At 41.9% G+C, this 20,460-nt stretch overlaps 1 protein-coding gene across 1 annotated transcript in view; it reads left to right on the forward strand.

Annotated features, from left to right (window-relative positions):
- LOC124711511 (midasin-like) overlaps positions 1-20,460 on the forward strand; it is an 80,717-nt gene that overhangs the window by 20,560 nt on the left and 39,697 nt on the right. Inside the window, exons 2-5 of the mRNA XM_047241625.1 lie at positions 4,980-5,248; positions 5,743-5,976; positions 9,732-9,978; positions 11,300-11,450. Coding sequence (XP_047097581.1) covers positions 4,980-5,248; positions 5,743-5,976; positions 9,732-9,978; positions 11,300-11,450 — 901 coding nt within the window. The remainder of the gene's footprint in view (positions 1-4,979; positions 5,249-5,742; positions 5,977-9,731; positions 9,979-11,299; positions 11,451-20,460) is intronic.

Consider the following 20,460-nt stretch of genomic DNA (forward strand, 5'->3'; position numbering starts at 1 on the left):
TCTGCTTGTGTCTGTGTATGTGTGGATGGATATGTGTGTGTGTGTGCGAGTGTATACCTGTCCTTTTTTCCCCCTAAGGTAAGTCTTTCCGCTCCCGGGATTGGAATGACTCCTTACCCTCTCCCTTAAAACCCATATCCTTTTGTCTTTCCTTCTCCTTCCCTCTTTCCTGACGAGGCAACCATTGGTTGCGAAAGCTAGAATTTTGTGTGTATGTTTGTGTTTGTTTGTGTGTCTATCGACCTGCCAGCGCTTTTGTTTGGTAAGTTTCATCATCTTTCTTTTTAGATATATATACTGGAACAACTGAACCACATCCTACGCCAGGTCTTGGATTACCTATCATCGTGCCCTGAAATGAAATGAGGGATACTCTACCCAGGATACTTCCCAACCCCCCCCTAAATTGGTGTTCTGTCGCCCACCCAACTGCACAACATCCTAGTCCATCCCTGCACCACTCCCAATCTCAACCCCCTGCCACAAGGATCATATTCCTGTGGAAGACAGGTGCAAAACCTGCCCACTTCACCCATTCAGTGTTTTCTGTTCCAGTCCTGTCACAGATTTATCCTACCCCATCAGAGGTCGGGCCACTTGTGAAAGTAGCCATGCCATTTACCAACTCTGCTGCAGTCATTGCACAGCTTTTTATATTGGTATGACCAGCAACCAGCTGTCTACCAGGATGAAAGGCCACCACCAAACTGTTTCTGAGAGCAAAGTAGACTACCCTTTGGCACAACATGCAGATGAACGTAACACCCTTGATTTCAGTGGCTGCTTCACTACTTGAGCCATCTGAATCCTTCCCTCCACCGCCTGCTTTTCTGAACTGTGCAGATGTGAGTTATGCTTTACAACACACACTCTGCTCTCATAATTATGCCAACTTTAACCCACGATAACATACTGTCTCCACACCCTCCACCCAATAGTTTCCACCCCCACTGTCCTATCACCTCCTCCCCATTCTTGTCTCCCACCCTGTTTGTCGGCAGCCCTCCGCCAATGCATCTGCCCCTCTTTGCCCGCTCCTCTCCTTTTTTATTCCTCTTTCCCTACCTCCCTGCCCCACAAGCACCTGATCTGCACCAGTTGTCAGTCTAGTCCTTGCACATTCCACCAGACAGTGTTCATCTCTCTCCCCATCTGTACACTACTATCCCTTCCCCACACCCTCCAGATTGCTGCTTGCATCCCTGTGTGTGTGTTTACTGCTGAAGGCTGTGGCCAAAAGCTATATGCGAGTGCCTTTTGACCATGCCTGAATGCAACTTGAAGTGTCTTCTTTATGGTAAGTAGCAATCTGTCTTTTTCTACATTGTTGATATTCCTACCTGGAGTTTCAATTCTTTGATACAATATCAGTGAGTCACTTTTGGAATCAGCCAACTCATACAAATACCTGGATGTAGCACTGAGGGATATGTCACATAAGTTCAGTTGTGGGTAAAGCACATGGTAGACTTAAGTTTATTGGTAGAATATGGGGGGGGTACCATCAGTCTGCAAAAGAGATTGCCTACAAATTACTCGTGTGACCAGTTCTAGAATATTGCTCGAGTGTATGTGACCCGTACCAGTTGGGACTAATATGAGATATTGAACGTATACAGGGGAGGAGAGCATGAATGGTCACAGATTTGTTTAATCCATGGGAGAGTGTCATAGAGATACTGAAGGAACTGAACTGGGAGTCTCTTGAAGGTAGTAAACTATCCCAAGAAAGCCTATTAATTAAGTTTCAAGAACAGGCTTTAAATGATTACTTTAGAAATATACAACCCCGTATGTATCGCTCACATAGGGATTGTGAGGTTAAGATTACAATAATTACTGCATGTACAGAGACATTCAAAGAATCAGTCTTCTCACACTCCATATGTGAATGGTATGGGAAGAAACTGTGGTAACTGTTAAAATAGGACATACCCTCTACCATGCACCTCACAGTGGTTTGCGGAGTACAGATGTAGGGGTAGAATGCAGGTGGCATGAGGTGGCTCGAAGCAACAAGAAGAATATCCTCGCATTATCTAAAGGGACAGCACACAGTGGCAGCTGGGAGCGAGAGCCTAGACCACAGTGGCCATTGTAGCGGGACTTTGAATTTCGCCGCGCTACACTCGTTCCCTCACACAAAAATTATACTGTCAGAGCGGTATGAGCGCTCGACGGCAGAGAAAATACTAAAATTGTAACTCTTTTTTGTTTTTCTATCCGTTTCTTTATTGTCTCTTGATAGCCGAAGCTTAAGGCAGACGTGATCTGATGGAGACGTTAAAAAAAACTTATTAGCTAGTCTTGGTTTGATTTTAATGTGTAGACATATTGTGGAAGTTGTTAAGAAATTCGGAGAATGGAAGTAGCAAAGTAAATTTAATTGCATACAGTATCGAGATGATTTTATTTGGTATAAATTAGTGATTCCTGGACGATTGCAAGATTTTGGAGCAGACTTTTCACGCAGAATTGAAGGAGATTTTTGAAGACCTGGACGCCGCACGAAAGAAGACGTGTTAACCTGGTAAAGAATGAACTCTAAGCTACGCCATTTCCCCCTGTCAGTTACATTTTGTTATTCTCTGTTCGTTTTCAGTAATTTTTGTAGTGGAAATTGGTTTAACTTTTGCTCAAAAACGCCACAAGGACCACCCCAACAATAGCTTTTCCGAAATAACGAAGTCCGATAGCTTTTCTGTAATACAAAGTCCGATTTGCTTTTCATTCTTTCCCTTTTTCATGGTCTCGCTTCTCCATTTATTTTTTATTAACCACTACACCATGTGCCGTATGCATAGCCAGAGCGAACAAAACATTCCTCTTCCTCTTCAGCACAGCAGGCAGCCAGTGCGTTGCACTGTCAGAATGTATGTATGCACCTGTCACGTACTCTAGAGTCTTTCTCTTATTATTTTACAGAAACTATCTATGATTTTTTTTGCCACTGATAGCCTCATATATCAGCACCACGATGAACTACCTATCATTTCGTTAATAGTCATAGTTATTGTGAGATTTTGAAGTTACGTACCTCATTGCAAGACATTTGAATAGTTTGCAATTAAAAATTGGAGTCACTTTGAGTTTACATTTGCTGGTTGTAAAACACAGGTAACATATTGGATTTTTCCTTGAACTTAGGAGGTGTTAGATACCTGTCTCCAAACTCAAGAAAATGGATCTGTGCAAACAATACCCATGTGCTCAAACAACTTGGCTGTAGTGAGTTATCCATATGTCATATTTTACAAATGGTTTGAGATACTGAAATGATATGTTGGCAGATGGTAGTACACAAATGTGGTTCGGTGGCTCAGTCCCAGACTACAAATCCAGAGGACTCGGGTTTGATTCCTAGTCAATCCTTGGATTTTTATGTCACTTATCACTTTTCTCACCTCTGGCAGTGTTTGTCGACGTGAAAAATACTGAGATATGCCACGGTTCGGAATCCACGTTAAACTGTAGCTCCCTGTGTAACTGCCTGGGCAAGTCAATTCAGAGGTGACAGGTAGGCAACGGCATACCACCTCCAACAGGGCATCGCCTAGTAGAGCTCTGTGGTGGTCAAAACAGTCTTTGGATTGATGACTGCTTTCCTTTAACACACAAAGAGAAAAGTATTTGGGCACGTGATTGATATACGAAATCTTCATATGTATCATGATATAAGTAAGTATAGACATTTTCAGTGGACTAATGTTTTTTTATAATATTGAAGAAGTTACTATCGATAGCTGGTGAAGGGAGAAATTGTGTTGGTGTGCTTGTGATTTAGGTTTACGTCACAATTGTGAGCATGTTAATTAAGTTATGAAAACTCTACTATGTTAGGCAGAAGAAGCAAAATTTAACATGGTAGCAACACAAATGCAAGTGTTATTCTGAACTCACCACTCGTAACACCTCTCTGAAGGAAAAAAAGAAGGTTAACAAGTTAGGTGAAACTAAGTTGCCACTTTTTTTTCCAGTGCAATCCTGTAACCTGTGTATTTCTACTAATGAGCAATTGAGACTGAAACTTGCCAGAGGATTTCGTTCTACGTCTCAATGTTCTGTGGATTATGGAAAAAAATATCTTCACGGAAAATAGTATACCAACTTTTTGTTCCTTTCCTTTTGCAGAATGAAGGACTAAACTTATTTGTTTAAAATATCTTATAATTCAGCAAATATATTGATAATCTAATCTGTTTTCTTCTTGCGTAGTTGTGATAGTCGTAGTGGACTCAAAGTTTTAAGTATATGAAATAGTTAAAAGTCAAATAATTGTCTCAATGAGAACACCGCAACACACACACACACACACACACACACACACACACACAATATCACTGAAATTATCTGCCATGATATAGATTCTGCCAGTTATTGTAGGGAACTGGAGTCCTATTAACTTCTCTTCAAATAGGGCTCTGCTACTCAACACAAGGTTTCCCCAGCTAAAGGACCACATTAACCTTCTGCAATTGAGTCTGTGTGTGTCACATTTTATGAGAGTCCACTGTGTTTGCACAGAGAGGGCAGTCAGTAATTTGCCTTCGAACTGATACTCTGTATATGTTGTTAGACACTAAGTATGAAGCATATACTAATTTTTTTGTTTGGCTCGGTATTCTTGTGTTGGGAAGCAACACACAGAGTTCTTTACTGGGCTCAAGCAGCTAACCTTTTTTATGTTTAGCATCTCTAGACTTTTTGCAGCTTGTGTTCTGCTATTTAAAACAATTATTTTACAGCTCATGCTGACTAATTATCGGATTATGACTGAACATTTTCTCAGTTAGTGCATGGCAGAATATGCTGCCAAGCACACTCAAACCTAAACAAGAACAAGGTCTTAACAACAAGACATTTGTCATTTTTCTTCCATATTCAATTTGTAAATTGTTAAAAAGTAAAGGAATAAATACAAATTTAAAAAATAATAATAGAAATAAGGTGCAATAATTTTAAATAATTTATGTTTTCAGAAGCTGTCCACTGAGAATCGACAGGCACTTCTCTGCTACATATCACACTTGCTTATACAACCCAGCCTTACTGAGCAAGTGGCAAAAAATTTCCCTCAAATTGTGTTGCAGTTGCTTCACATAGCTAAAGACTGGAACAAACTGCAGACACTTTTCAGAAATATTAGCCCATCTCTTCATATTATGATATACGAGAATGAAAGTGAAAGACATAAGAAAATCTGTGTGGCTCTTGGAAAGCTAATAATGTTTCACCCGGATGCACTAAGGTATTAGTGATTTGTTTTAATAATGTAATATGTAGCAATAATAGTGTTAACAGTAGATTAATAAACAAAACAAGTATTTGCAGCCGCTGATCTGCAACTAATTGATGCACGATGCAGAGACCCATGTTTCTGTACACAAAATTACGCTAGCTTTTGAACAATCATTCATTTTCTAATTGAATTACCCACACTGACACACGTAATGAAAAAGATGTTCATATATGCACATCTGTGGTAACGGTGACACAGGTGTGAGATTGTGCATCAAATTAGAAGAGATGTGGTGATTTGAACACTAGTGAATTTTTCTGTACATTTATGTATGTGTGTGCACCAACCATCAATCAGCAACCAGTTCCTTGTACTCCCACTTTTATTTATTCTTTTCATCACGGAATTTCCATTAACGTAGAGTATATATTTCAAATTGCACATATTAAATTTCTCTACTATTTATATAGTTCACAGAGACAGTGTTACACTTTTTGTTGCAGATTCAGCTTGGAGTATTTTGAAAAATATCCTGCACCATTTACATATCTTTTTTCACATTCGGAAGTTGCTTGGAACCGTGCTATATATGTGGACGAACAAGTCTCAGATTACGATATTATTGCATCGTGCTACAGCTTTCTGTCCACCTCCTGTGATCATTTTCGGCAGTGTTGGAATTGGGCTGCATTTACTGAGTTATTGAGAAGATACAAGCATAACAGAAAACTGATGTGGTAAAGTCAAGCACTTGTTTCTAGCAAATTTTATCTGTCCTTTTTGCACGAGTTAAAATTTTTGTATTAAGTAAGTAAGAAATCTGTATTAATTATTGATGTATGTGTTCTTAAGGTATTTCAAACACTTCTCTTTCTTGCAAAATTTATATTAGATATTAATTCATGTTGTTCTATTGTAAGTCAGTATTGCCATGACAAGTAGGTTCTTAGGTTCCTCTTGTTGGATATAAAATTGTAATTGAGGAGTTGAGAAAATCAACATTTCTTGCAGTTTTGATAAAATGTTAGATTAATCAGTTATGGAAACCATGGACCTTATTGAGATGGGTGACTTGCATTCCTAAGCGATACAAATAGCTGCGCTGCCGAAATGGAGGTCTGGCTGTGGAGAAGCCAGACAAAGATGTGGTTCCTAGCCAATAATTGCCTTGCTATGTGATAATGTGAATGGCTGCAACTACAGGTATTATCTTTTTCGAGGACATGATGATCTGATGTGTGGGTTAATGATGATGGCATCATTGTGGCTAAAGTATTCTATAGGTCAAACATTGCCCTAACCACACCTCAGTGGCTACTCAGATGGAGGAGGGGGGGAGGGGACTAGTGTTCAGTGGGTTGGAGAGTGGAATGTTAAATCCTTAACTAGCGTACATGTCAGGAGCTCAGGTGGGTATCCAGGGTGTTTTTCCTACACGTAAAATGAGAAATGCCAGGATTCAGAGAAAAATGGTTTCGTTCCCAAGAAGTACCACTAAGGGGTACAATATTCATGAAAACTGGCAACAGCCACAGAGTGAACCGCACATGGTATGGAAAGAACATTTTGCCCTCAATAGGAAGGACTAGTGGACATGTCCAGAGGTTAAGAAAGCCGGCAGGCACGAGAGTGACCCACAGTCATGGCCGCTACCTCACTGACGCTCTCGCGCACCTCAAGTGGTGGCACCCAGTTGTCCCATCGGTGGGTTTGTGGCAGAAAGTTGGCGTCTATCTCTCAGCAGTACCGTGGTGACGCCCATAGCTCAGTGTAATAACGTGGGAGCCAGCCACAAGTACTGTGGAATTGTTTACATAACTGCTTGTGCCACTGCGTGAGGCTAAGTTAAAATGATGGAAGCAGAATATGATAAAAATTTTTACCATTGTAACCCATTACCATGTACATCAGGTAGGAAGGTTAGAGAATTTAAAAAGAGAGGTGAATATACTGGAGGTAGATATAGCGGGCAGTAGCAAATTGTGGTGGAAGGAACAACATGATCTCTGGTCCAGAGAGTGCATGTTATAAATACAAAATCAAATAAGGATTATGCAGGAGTAGGCGTAATAGTGAATAAGAAAATAGGAGTGTGAGTAAACTACTGTCAACAGCATAATGAATACATTATTGTAGCCAAGGTAGTCACAAAGGTAACGCCCTACTACATTAGTGAAAGTTTATATGCCCACAAGCTCCATGGGTGATCAAGAGGTTGAATCAGTTTATGATGAGGTAAAAGAAATTACTCAGATAATTAATGGAGAGAAAAATTTGTAATGGGGGACTGGCATTCGATAATAGGGAAGGTAAGGGAAATAGTTGTAGAATATGGAGTGTGTGGAGTGAAATGAATGAAAGAGGAACCCTCCTGGTAGGATTTAGCAGAGAGCACAATTTAATCATTGCTAACACTTTGTTTAAGAATCATGAGAGAACATAATAAAATGCAACACCTGCAGCCGTCCTTTCTCTAGTACCTTCCGCCACGGAAGTCGAACACACGGCAGAACAAACGGACGTGGTCAGCCCATAGAGGGCTCCGCCTCCGCGGCAGCTATTCCGCACAGCGAGGGTGCCACCGCTAAGCCGCGTGCAGACAGCGGCCAATAGCCGCTCCCTCCGGTTTCGTATATAGGGACCCGCTCTGCCCTAGTCCAGCCAGTCTGGTACTCGCTCTGGATTTCGTTTCTGTCTCGGCGGTACTGCATTCTGGTTGTTGCTCGTTGTTGACATTTGCCTGGCTCTGGTTCCGAGTGGATTTACGTTTGGTGGTGTTGTGGTTTCCACAAGCCTCCGTTGTTTATCTCTTCCTCGTTGTGTCGCTCATAGTCGGTCGTGGTCTGTTGTTGTCAGTTGTCGTTGGTCTGTCGTCTGACTCGTCCTGTGTTTACACGGTGGTGCGTGCTCCACCGCCGGCGGCTCCGATCTGCAGCCCAAGGCGTTCCCGCTGTTGGTTGTGGTTACTACACTTTCGATGTTAATTGTTATGTAGCACCCAGTTTTGGTGACTCAGTACACCATGTGGTTGCAGACATGCCTTTGCTGTTAGAGTATTGTACGGAAGCTGGTTCATAGATGTTGGCCACTGATGGGATCATGTATGCAGCTTTTCACCCTCTCAATGCCAGTTAAGGTCTGAGATGGTATACTAAATCACTGAAACTAGTTGCCGTATAATACATACTATGGAAAGGACGGCTGCAGGTGTTCCATTTTGTTACGTAAGTGAATGGCCAAAGTGCCACAAACCTGCAGTGAGGAGGACAAACGTACAAAAACGTGAATGAAGATTGTGTACATGGAAGAGGCTGGAGACATTGGAATGTTTCAGATTGAGTACATAATGGTAAAGCAGAAAGTTCAGAATCAGATTTTAAACTGTAAGACATTTGTTGGGGCAAACATGGACTCTTGACTGTAATTTATTGGTTACTGACTGCAGAATAAAACTGATGAAATTTCAGAAAGGTAGGAAATTAAATTGGGACCTGGATAAGTTTAAAGAACCAGAGATTGTGGAAACTTTCAAACAGATGGCATAGTGAAGGCAGCAGATTATCAAATAGACACAAAGGTAAGGCCTAGTAAAGTCCCTGGATATCACAGGAGATAATGGATTTAATTTGCAAAAGGAGAAAAAAATGAACTATGTGAAAAGAAATACAGACACGTAAAAAATGAGATTGGATTCATGATTAGAGGAAAGATTGGTGCCACCTGTAAGACAATTAGAGACCTTTGGAGAAAAGAGGAGCAGCTGTATCAAAATTAGGAGCTCAACGGGCAAAAAAGGGCAAGGTGGAATATGTAGAATGGCATACAAAGCAAATAGATTTGAAGGCAATATTACAGATTTAGAAGAGGAATTAGATGTTGATGCGATGGGAAGTGTAGTATTGTGAGAGGAATTTGATCAAGCACTGAAAGACCAAAGTCAAAAAACAGGGTGCCTGCTCCTTTGTTTTCATTTTACCGTTCACACAGATCATTCTCCAGATCATTGTCAGTGAATTACTGTGTTAGTAAGGCATAAAGTGATGAGAGAACAGTGCAAAAATGAATATGTATAATATCGTATTGACCTGCATTTAACTGATGATCAAGTAATGAGGAGTAATCTGAATGATCGCTACTTGTACCGAGGCAAAACTTGTAATTTTCAGAGGATGAACAAGTTAAAACTTGCTAAGTGGGTATCTACACACAATCAACATGCCCCTTGATAAACATCTTCTTTTTTAGTATTTCTTGTGAATAGCTAATCACTTTCGTCTCTGGGTGATCCAACTATTGACGCACCTTTAGAAAAACTGTTAATAATGTATGTGCCTGTATGACATTCCAGTTGTTCTAATACTTGGTAGAGTATCCATTAACTGGGTATAGCCTCCAAGTTAATCAACAATGTAAGATAAATCAATATATTTTTTGTGTGTTGACAAACTGCCTCAATTAATTTTCTAATGTTTTTTTTTTTCCCCCATTCCAGGGTCGGTCTTAATTGTTTAGCAACTGTGACCGGTATGTCAGACTCGGAGCGGCGGTACTTGTTGCACGGACAAAATGCTACTGAAAATTATCTTATCGAGTTTGACGAATACACGGAAAAACTCAGTAATATCAAAGTCGTGTCATCAGACATTCTCGAAGCACCTTCATCCGACTCGTGTTCTATGCTGGGATCTGTTATTACAGTTGCTGGCTTTCAGTTTCCAGTAGTTGATCCAACTAAGCAGGTACCTGGATATATTCATCCTGATAGCATGTTTCTCATATGTGTTAATTAGTTTGTAAGTTTAGTGTAGAATATGGTATGTATACATTACTGAGTGATAGACTATGTCAGCAGCTTTTCAAAATTGGAAAGATTTTCAATGCAGAAAAGCAGTTACAGTGGAAACTCTCTTAACAAGCACTTCCCATAATGCACAGTTCGCATAACGAGCAAAACAGATTGCAAAAAAAATGACTCGCTCAACGAGTGGTGTTTCCCACGAGTGAAAGCAATTTAGTGAGTGTCCGCCTGCACCGACAGCAGTTGCACGGGATCCGGTGTAGCCGTCGGTACATGTCTGCCGAGCCACCCCTCCAGTTGCTCTGTATCTGGAGCGCCCCCTGCCACTGCAGTGCGGGGCGGCTGGCGGTAGCCATTCGGCCCACTTGCTCTTGGACCCACTATGCTACAATAACTTCATTCGTGCTTCACCCTTGACATTGAAACAGTTGGACTCTGTATCTTGCTGCATTTTTTTGTAATGACTCTTCATTTGCTTGGTGGCATAAGAGTTAAGTAAATAGTCCATTTTTTGTGTTAACTGGTTCTCTAATGATTTCTGCTCCTGTCCAGCATTCCTACAAGGACAATTGGCACTCCACTCTGTAGCCCACCTCTCCTTACCATTGTGTACAAAGTACACTACAATGTATGTTTAATTTCGAATGTCTTGTCGCCCTTTACACACTCTGGCCAGTTGAGACCCTTGCTCCTCCATTACCTTCACTACAAAACACAAGCCTGTGCACATTTCTGTGGAAGACTGAAACCACACGTGAACAAACAGTACCACGTGAGAACACTGAAAATGCAGCTGGCACTGACCTCTGCCATTGCTTCAGTGTGTATATGGAAACAAAGCTGTGAAGTGGACAAATCACAGCACTTCACGCCTGACGGCATCGTGTAGCCGGCATGACCTTGAGGCACCTATGTACCTATTTTGGTGACGGCCACTTTAGTCTCGTATCGAGCCAAAAGTATGTGGTGATTAGTGCCCAAAAAAAGACATCTTTCTTAAGTTATGGACTCTACTCATTCTCTTTGGTTCTCCTCTGTCCCCTGCAGGGTAACCATTACTTCAATGGTGCAAGCAACTGGCAGTGAACAGCAGTGAATCGCCTGAAATTTTCCATTTTCTCCAGTTGAATGTGGCTTTGTGTGCAGCATGTTTACTAGTTATAAATGCCCCACCATTTGGATGCACGGGTAGAATAAGATTTATCATTGAAAACTTTACACTTCTCGAGTTAACTGTAAAGTCTGTGTTTGATGGTTTGCAGAGAGATGAGCCCCTCCAGCGTGGCGTACAAACTACGGAGCAAAACCTGCGTAGCCTCGCCTTGGCACTGGTCTCAGGTCGTGCTATCTGCCTCCAGGGACCAGTTGGTTCTGGCAAGACAGCTTTAGTTGAACACTTCGCTAATCTTACAGGTAACTACAGGCCTGTTTTATTATTTCCATTTTGGTAAGTCATGGAACCAAGTGTCGTATATGCGTGCAGGTATTTGTTTATATATCTAAAACAAATATGATGTAACTTACCAAACAAAGGCATTGGTATGTTGATAGACACACAAACATACACACATAATTCAAGCTTTTTGTATTTGTTTAAAAATACAGGTATTTGTTTAAAAATACAGGTATTTGTTTAAAAATACAGGTTAATGTGGACCCGAGACTGCCCAGATAACTGAAAAACATGTGTAATTTACAAACACTGATGTGCCTCTCAGAAATTGGATGTTTACAAAACATGCTGCATGTCACATCTGAAAACCTGCCACATTACTTAAGTGTTACCCACGTGAAACAATGAGTTGAATGTTGATGACATTTAGCTCCTATAGAAAGCACTAAGCAAATATATAGACAAACTATAGGCTGCAGACATTTTACAAGGATAGAGTCTTCACATTTCTATGGCTACAGTTACATTTATACGCTGAAAACCACTGATGTGTGTACATCCCATTTGTATCAGTTATTTGGGCTTTTCTTCCATTCCTTCACATACAAATCAAAGGAAGAATGAGTGCTTAAATACCTCTTTGCATGCTCTGATTAATCTTGTTTTGTCCTGGTGATCCCTGTTTGGAGTGATATCTGGGGGGGTTGTAGTTTATTCCTCGGTTCATCACTTAAAGTTGGTTCTCAAAACTTTCAAAATAGGATTTCACAGGACAGTTCATGTTTGTCATCATGCGTCTGCCAGTTCAGTCCTTCCAGCATCTTCGTGACACCGTCCCTTGGGTCGAACAAACCCGAGACTATTTGTGCTCCCTTGTTTGTATACGTTAAGTACCCCCGGTTAGTCCTATTTGGTATGTTTAGTATCTGAAGAACGTGTAACAATGCTGTGCACTCACACTGCTGGCACAATTGTAAACTGTATGAGCCGAATGTGGCTTGACAACACCGTGGGAGCTGAACCGACTTGCGAGTCAATTTGCAGAGCAGCAGAGAGTTCGAACGCTGTGAAGAGATCGATCACAGAGGAAAACGCAACACGTGACCAGTACGAGTGACTGACACATGAAGACATGAAAACAGAGCACAGCAGCAGGTGAAGGATCAGTCTGTGGTCACTCAAATCAGAGTTAGATATACCACGCCAGGACTGTTGCCTGCCCTCCGTGTCATTGTCATGAACTGTTCCACTGCAATAACTGACCCAGCTCCGCTGCATCCAGCTCGATGTCTGCTGGCAGTAACACTTAAGTGTGCGTCCCATGCTCTTGAGCAGTATTCTAGCATTGCTTGCACGAGTGCATTTTGTGCGGGCTCCTGTGTGGACTGATTACATTGACCTGGTATCCTTCCAAAGAACAAAAGTCTGCCAGATACTTTACCTATGACTGAGCCTATGTGATCGTTCCATATCCTATCCCAATAAAGCAAATTGCGAATCTTTGCACCACTTTGAAATCTTATCAAGATCTGAATATTTATGCAGCTTTTTTCAGACAGTACTTCATCATAGATAACTGCATCATCTGCAAAACATCTGAGGTTACTATTAATATTGTCTGCAATATCATTAATACACAACACGAACAGCAGGGGTCCCATCACACTACCCTGGGACACACCTGAAGCCATTTCTGCATCTGACGATGACTCTCATCCGAGATACCTTGCTCCGTCCTCCCCACCAAACAGTTTCAATCCAGTCTCAATTTTACTTGATATCATTTATGTGTATACTTTTGATAATATGTGTAGATGTGGTACCGAGTAATTTTTTTTAAAATGTTTTTTTTTTGGAAAATTGAGGAATACAGCATCTACCTGACTGCCCTCATCCACGTCTTTCAGTATGTTATGTGAGAAAAGAGCAAATTGCACATGATCGGTGCTTTTGATTTCTTATTGGTTGCATGGAGTAAGTCATTCTGTTTGAGGTAACTCGTGAATTTCTACAACAGTCAAACAATGAAAGGTAAAGGATGGAATGTAACAATATTATGGAAAGGAAAGTTCCTACTCACCAATAGCGGAAATGCTGAGTCACAGATAGACACAACAAAAACAGTGTCTACAATATAAGCTTTCAGCCAACAAGGCCTGTGTCGAAAATAGACACGACACACACACACACACACACACACACACACACACACACACACACACACACAAAACTGCAGCCTCTGGAAGCTGAAACCACACTCACACTCTCACTCTGACTCCCCATAGAGATTCCTTTGGGCCATTGACCTTAGATTTCAGCTATTTCTCAGTGCTACTGACACTGACGTGTATATCACCCATCTTTTCACTGGTACAAGAATTGAATTGGAACAGTTCTCCTTGGTTTTCCCATAGCAAGATACAAGCTTTTGTGAATTGAGTAAGATATTTGGAGACATTAATGTACACCCAATGTGTGTAAAGGACTTAAAGTGCAGAATTTTTGTAGGGAAAAAAGTGTAAAATGACCTAGGAAACATATATGCTACATTTTTATGTGGTTTAAAAACATAAAGGAGTGAATCAGAATTCCCCTTGCCTTTGTGACAAAAATGGTAGAGTGAGTAATGTTTTATCTTCTGTTTTTAAGTGCTACCTTCTAAAGCAGTTGGATGTGAAGTTTGAATGCAATGAAGGAACCTTGTGAAATTTTGAATTACATGCTCCATATATTTAAACTGTTGAAAATATGTAGACATCCATTGAGAAAGACATATATCGAAGCTGATTACTAACTGTTGTGAGATCCTATGGTCGCAGCTCTGCTGCAGTCACTGCAAAGCTTTTCATGTTGTTATGACTAGCACCCAGCTGTCCACCAGAATGAACAGCCAATGCCAAACTGTGGCCCAGATCGAAGAAAACCACCCCGTGGTGCAACATGCAACTGCCTGATTATTGGGGCATTGACGTTCGTCACCACCTAAACGATTAACTTCCGTATCGCTGGATTGGGCGTAGTAGTGAAGATGATGTGACTCTGTTCCTGTGGCCACGAGGTCACCTGACCTATCGCTTTTTGACTTTCATCTTCAGGGTACATTAAGGAACATGTTAACGTACTCCCACTGCCAAGAATATTGGAACACCTCATAAAATGCTTCAGTGCTGCTGTGAGACCATTGACAGGCTGTTGCTATATAAGGTATCCCTACCACTTAGATGTGTGACCAGAGGGGAACTTGTAGAACATTTGTAGAGTGCAAAATGTAAACTTGATGAGTTTACAGTTCTATTCATGCATCAGTAATTCTTTGGAAAATACAGAGCTATGAAAATTAATCATTTATACAGGGTGTTTCTGTAAGAGTGTTCAAAAATGTAACAGAATGCTCCACTGAACAAGTTGAGGTAGGGAACCTGTGGTTGGAGAAGCCAGCTTAAGGAGATATTGAAGTAAACTTGCCTAACACTTTGTCTAGGATTACTGTTGTACAGCTTATTTACAACTAACATGTGTACAAGTTTACACATACTGTGCTCTTTATTTACATGCACATTCTTTGTTTTCTGCTAGGAAACAAGGTGGACGAGCTTGATTACCTGGAAGTAATGATGCAGGTTTTGTTTACATTACTTGTCCATAGTGTAGATCTGTTGTATCATATTTACATTGTCCCATGAGAGAACGTTCTATGAATCAGTGACAGACCCATTCATTACTCAGTGCTATTCAGAGATGTACAGTACAATACAATGGAGTGCACTGGTACAATATTTCCTGGACACTGGATTGGAATAGGAGGGTTGCTGGACTGGAATAGGCGGTCCTCTTCCATGGCCTGCGAGGTCACCTAAGTTGAATCCCCTTGATTATTTCCTATGGAGACATCTAAAATCACTTGTGTACGAGACCCCAGTGGCTACGAAGTTGGAGTTAGTCTTCAGAATTGTAGCTGCCTGTGATGTGATTTGAAATACACCAGTGTTATTTGTCAGGGTGCATCAAAATCTTGTTCGTGTATGTCCTGCTAGCATTGAGATTAATGGCTGTCAGTTTCAACTCATTTTGTAAGGTACAAACAAGTGATATATTCATTGTGTCGGTGGTGGTATTTGCAGTTAACTAATGTAAATAAAAAAGTACACATTAATGTGATTTTATTCCAATTATCTCCTTAACCTGGTTTCTCTGACTCCAGGTTCCCTACCTCAAATTTTTCAGTGGAGGATCCTCTATGCCCTGTTAAATTTTTGCACGCTGTTACGGATACGCCCTACAGAATTGTATATTGACCTTCTCACAGAATTGCAAGCAGGTGCAGTCTCTTTACATTCCCAGAATGTAGCAGTTGCTCATTTTTCCCTCCATGTCGATTACGTGGCCAACAAGACTCTAAAGGCTCATTGATCATCTTATGTACTTACTCCCACCTGAATGATTGTTAATACACAAAATATGCTATGGACTCTAGTTGATAAGATCCATAAAAGCAGTAAAGTGAATTGTTAGTAGTGCCAGGATAGCTCAGACAGTTTTGAAAAGCTTTATCCCAAAAAGTAAATGTTGTAATAAAATTTTCATTTCCCAGGAAGTTTCACAACCTATGCCTCCTCAGTAATGGGCAAATCACTTCAGGGTCATTCTCGATGTATCAATATAGTTTTCATTACAGATTCAATTACTGTTTTCAGACAGACTGCTAGCTTGTTGCTGTTGTCGATGGTGTTGTTACTTTGAGTCCGAAGATTTGTTTGATGCAGTTCTCCATGCTACTATATCCTGTACAAGCCTCTTCATCTCTGAATGACTACTGCAACCCACATCATTCTGAATCTGCTTACTGTATTCATCTCTTGGTCACCCTCTATAATTTTTATCCCCCACACACCTATCCAATACTAAATTGGTGACCCCCTGATATCTCAGAATGTGTCCCACCAACAGAGATCCCTTCTTCTAGTCGGTTTGCACCACAAATTTCTTTTCTCTACAATTTTATTCAGTACCTCCTCATTAGTTACATGATCTATCCATCTAATCTTCAGCATTCTTCTGTAGCTTCTACTCTGTTCTTTTCTAAACTGTTTATTATCCATGTTTCACTACCATATTAGGCTACACTCTGCACAGATACTTCCAGAGAAGACTTTCTAGGTGTTAAATCTATATTAGATGTTAACAAATTTCTCTTCTTCAGAAATGCTTTTCTTGCTGTAGCCAGTACATGTGTCTCTACTTTGGCCATTATCAGTTAGTTTGCTACTACTTAAATATTATAGTTTCCTTGTCTAATTCCCTCAGCATCCTCTGATTTAATTTGACTGCATTCCATTATCCTTGTTTTGCTTTTGTTGATGTTAATCTTATACAATCCTTTCAAGACATTGTCCTTTCTGTTCGGCTGCTCTTCCAAGTCCTCTAAGGTCACTAAAAGAATTACAATCCACCCAGAGAGCTCACCACTCTTTGGTGAGTTCGTCCTTGACTACCATGGGCCCCCAGCCTTTGCAATACCTCTTTCCTTTCAATGCTACATGTCCGTTCTCCTCTTATTCTTTTTTCCCCTGTCTTGGTGAACATATCCTGGATAGTTTTGTGTATGTTTTCTGAAGTTTCGATATCCTCTGCATCAGAACAGTCCCTCATCTGTTCTTTCATTCTTTCTTCTCCATTTCCTCCCCTTCCTCCACTTTGGATTTTGTGGTTTCTCTTTGTTTCTCCTTTCTCCCTTTGTGCTCCTGAAGTTTGGCCCATGAATTTGACGCATAATAGGTGACTGGGTAAGGTGTAGTTCCCAGCCCCGGGTTGACAGGTAGGGTTCGCATATACCATCTGGTGCAGGCCAGGTCCACGGAGGTGTGACTGCTTGAGCTGTTACCTTCCCAATTGCCAATTGGTCCGTCTGTGTGGAGTTCATGAGGTGTGACTGGAGGTGTGAACTATCACCTAAGGTGAGTGAGTCCCATCTGATGCGGCCCCCAGTGGGAAGGGCATGCCGTCGGAGACACAGGTAACCACGGGGGATTTTTTTCACGCTGAGCCAGTCACCATCTCAGTCTACATCAACTAAACATAAATGGAATGAGGCTAAAGATTCCAAGAATCTCCTAGCTGCACTTCGGTTCCTCGTGGATTGTGTACTGAAGGAGGTCAGTCCTTATTATTTAGAAAGGTGTTGACACAATTGCAGGCCCTGTGCAGTCCTGGTCTCATGTAATAGGATTTTCCTTCTAGAGACCAATTGTGTTTTTCAAGCCCAACAACTGCTCACTGGTTCACTTCATGACTTTCCTGTTCGTGTCGAGGCCCATTGTCAGCTGAATTCTTCATGTGGTGTTATTTACACTCGGTTGCGTGATGATCGGGCCTAGGGAGAAATCCAAACGTATCTCTCCAATCAGGGCATCACTGCAGTCCATCGAGTAATGGAAAGGATGATGCAAACATAGTGTCTACGTGCACTCTTTTTCTCACTTTTGTTCAAGTGGTTCTTCTATCAAAGTTTAAGGTAGGCTATGAAGTCGTCATGTTCCGACTGTACATTCCAAACCTCACGCATTGCTACCAGTGTCAATGCTACAACCACACTCATGTGTCGTGTCAAAACACAGCCAAATGTGTTACTTGTGGTAGAGATGCTCTAGAGGGTGTTTGCCTGTCTTCTTCTTCCCACTCTATCATTTGTAATGGCAACCATGCTGCCCCGTCTCATGAATGTCCCATGTAGCTCGATGAGCAGGCCGTTCAGGAGGTCCAGGTGAAGGAAAAAGTACCCTACCCTGTCACTCACAAGTTGTTTGCTAGTCAAAAGCCCTTTATTTTACCATCCGGCACTTGTAGTACTGTTCTTGCTATGCCTCACTCTAAGAAGGATACAACCACACAGATTTGTGACTTCCAATTCACAACCACAGTTGTGAAACTGCCCAGTAGCATGGTAGCATCTCTGTCTCCTCCTCCTACAGCCGCACACCGAGCCACCAAATCTTTGTCCTCAGTGGTGAAATCAACTGCTACACAACCGGCAGATTGGAAAAGACACAAAGGAATACTCCCACAAAGACTTTGTACGTCTTCCAGCCAACAAATATCTGAGTCTTCATCTGCCAACTGTAAAGACCCTAAGAAATCAAACAAAGGCAAATGATCTTCTCCTTTCGCCAGCCTGTAGATTCTCTTCAGTGGTGTTGTTGCACGATACCCTCACCCGGTCGACCTACATTTCAGTGGTGCACACTGCCTACCATTTTTCTGCCCTGGAATCTGCAGGCCGACTCAGTGAGAATACCGATTCCGTGGAATATGATCCTTCAGCCTCTGCGCCCTGCAGCAGTGAGTCTTTAAAGGCTGGCACTCGGCAGCCGCCTCTTTGACTCCCCTTTATTTGTTCCCTCGTCCCCATTCCCCATTATGACTTCTCTTGAATGGAACGTTTGTGACATTAGATCCGACAAGGGAGAATTGTGGCTGCCTTCAGGAAATGAAATTGCGTCCTCGTAACCGCTTTGACCTTCCAGATTTCCTTTCAGTCCTCATTGATATTCTTCCCGAGGATGGCATTCAATCTCGTGGGGGAATTATACTACTCATTCAGGATGATGTGTATGGCCAAACTGTCTCATTGAACACACAGATGCAAGCTGTTGCAGTCTGCAATGTTTTCCTGGTTTCACCTCTTCTCTCTGCTATGACTACATCCCTCCATCATTCACTGTTGCCAGGGCAGACTTTCTCCAGCTTATTGGTCAACTCCTTGACCCCTTTTTGCTGCTCGGTGACTTTGATGTGGACCATCCCGCTAGGGGCTCTTCAATAACCGTCCTGAGGGGTGCCTTCTTGACTGACCTTCTCAATCAACTCAACCTCATCCGTTTTAACACTGGAGCACCCACGTTCCTTTTAGACTCTACACACACCTATTCCCACTTGGACCTCTCGTTTGCACTGCTCAGCTTGCCTGTTGTCTCGAGTGGTCCTTTTTTGTTGATTCCTACTCCACCTACGTTTAAACCCAATTGGCAGCTTCCAAAGGCCAGCTGGAGGCTATGCTCCTCCGTGGTGACCTTCGATGACCAACATTTCCCCAGTTGTGATAACCAGATAGAGAACTTTACATACCACTGCAGAACGTTCCATACCTCACACTTCATCTGTTGCGCACCGTGTCCTGCTCCCCTAGTGGACTGAGGCATGCCGTGACACGATTCGCATGAGGAGACAGGCTCTCCACATTTTTAAGTCATCCAACAATGACGAACTGTATTCATTATAAACAGTTGCATGCACATTGTTGTCGGCGTCTTTGGGATAGCCAAAGAAGCTTTCGGAATTTCATTTACTAGTTCTTTTAACAGTTTCACTCCCTCTTCCACCATGGAGGGCAACCTCCATCGGCTATCTGGGACCAAGATCTCTTTCCAGATTTCCAGCCTGACCATAGCAGGTGATGCAATTGTGGACCCTGTTTCTATCTTCAACACCTTAGGCGGCTATTTTGTTGAGATTTTGAGCTCCACCCATTATCATCCCACCAGAAACGAGTGGAGGAGGCTCAGGTGATACTATTCTCCTCTCAGAGTTGTGAATGCTACAGTGTTGCCTTTACTATGGGGGAGCTATATTACGCTTTCACTTCATCCCGATCTTCTGCCGCAGGGCTGGACTATGTTCACATCAGATTTTACAGCACCTTTCTCTTGCGGGCAAGCTTTTTCTCCTTCATATGTGCAGTCGCATCTGGGCAGATGGCACACTTCTCAGATGCTGGTGTGAAGCCACTGTCATATTCATATCTAAGTTTAGTAAGGGCAAACACCTTCCTTCTAGCAGTGACCCCATTTCTCTCACCAGCTGTGTTTGCAAGGTGATGGCATGCACAATTCCTGACTGGCTGGTATGGTGGCTCGAGTCTTGCAATCTGCTAAACACTGCACAATGTGGATTTCGAGCATGCCGTTCTGCAGTTGACTATCTTGTCTTTTGACAATTCATATCATGAACAGCTTTCTGCTGAAATACCAGACTGTG

This window comes from Schistocerca piceifrons, chromosome 8, assembly GCF_021461385.2.
Source record: "Schistocerca piceifrons isolate TAMUIC-IGC-003096 chromosome 8, iqSchPice1.1, whole genome shotgun sequence".
In the NCBI taxonomy this organism is placed as follows: Eukaryota; Metazoa; Arthropoda; class Insecta; order Orthoptera; family Acrididae; genus Schistocerca; species Schistocerca piceifrons.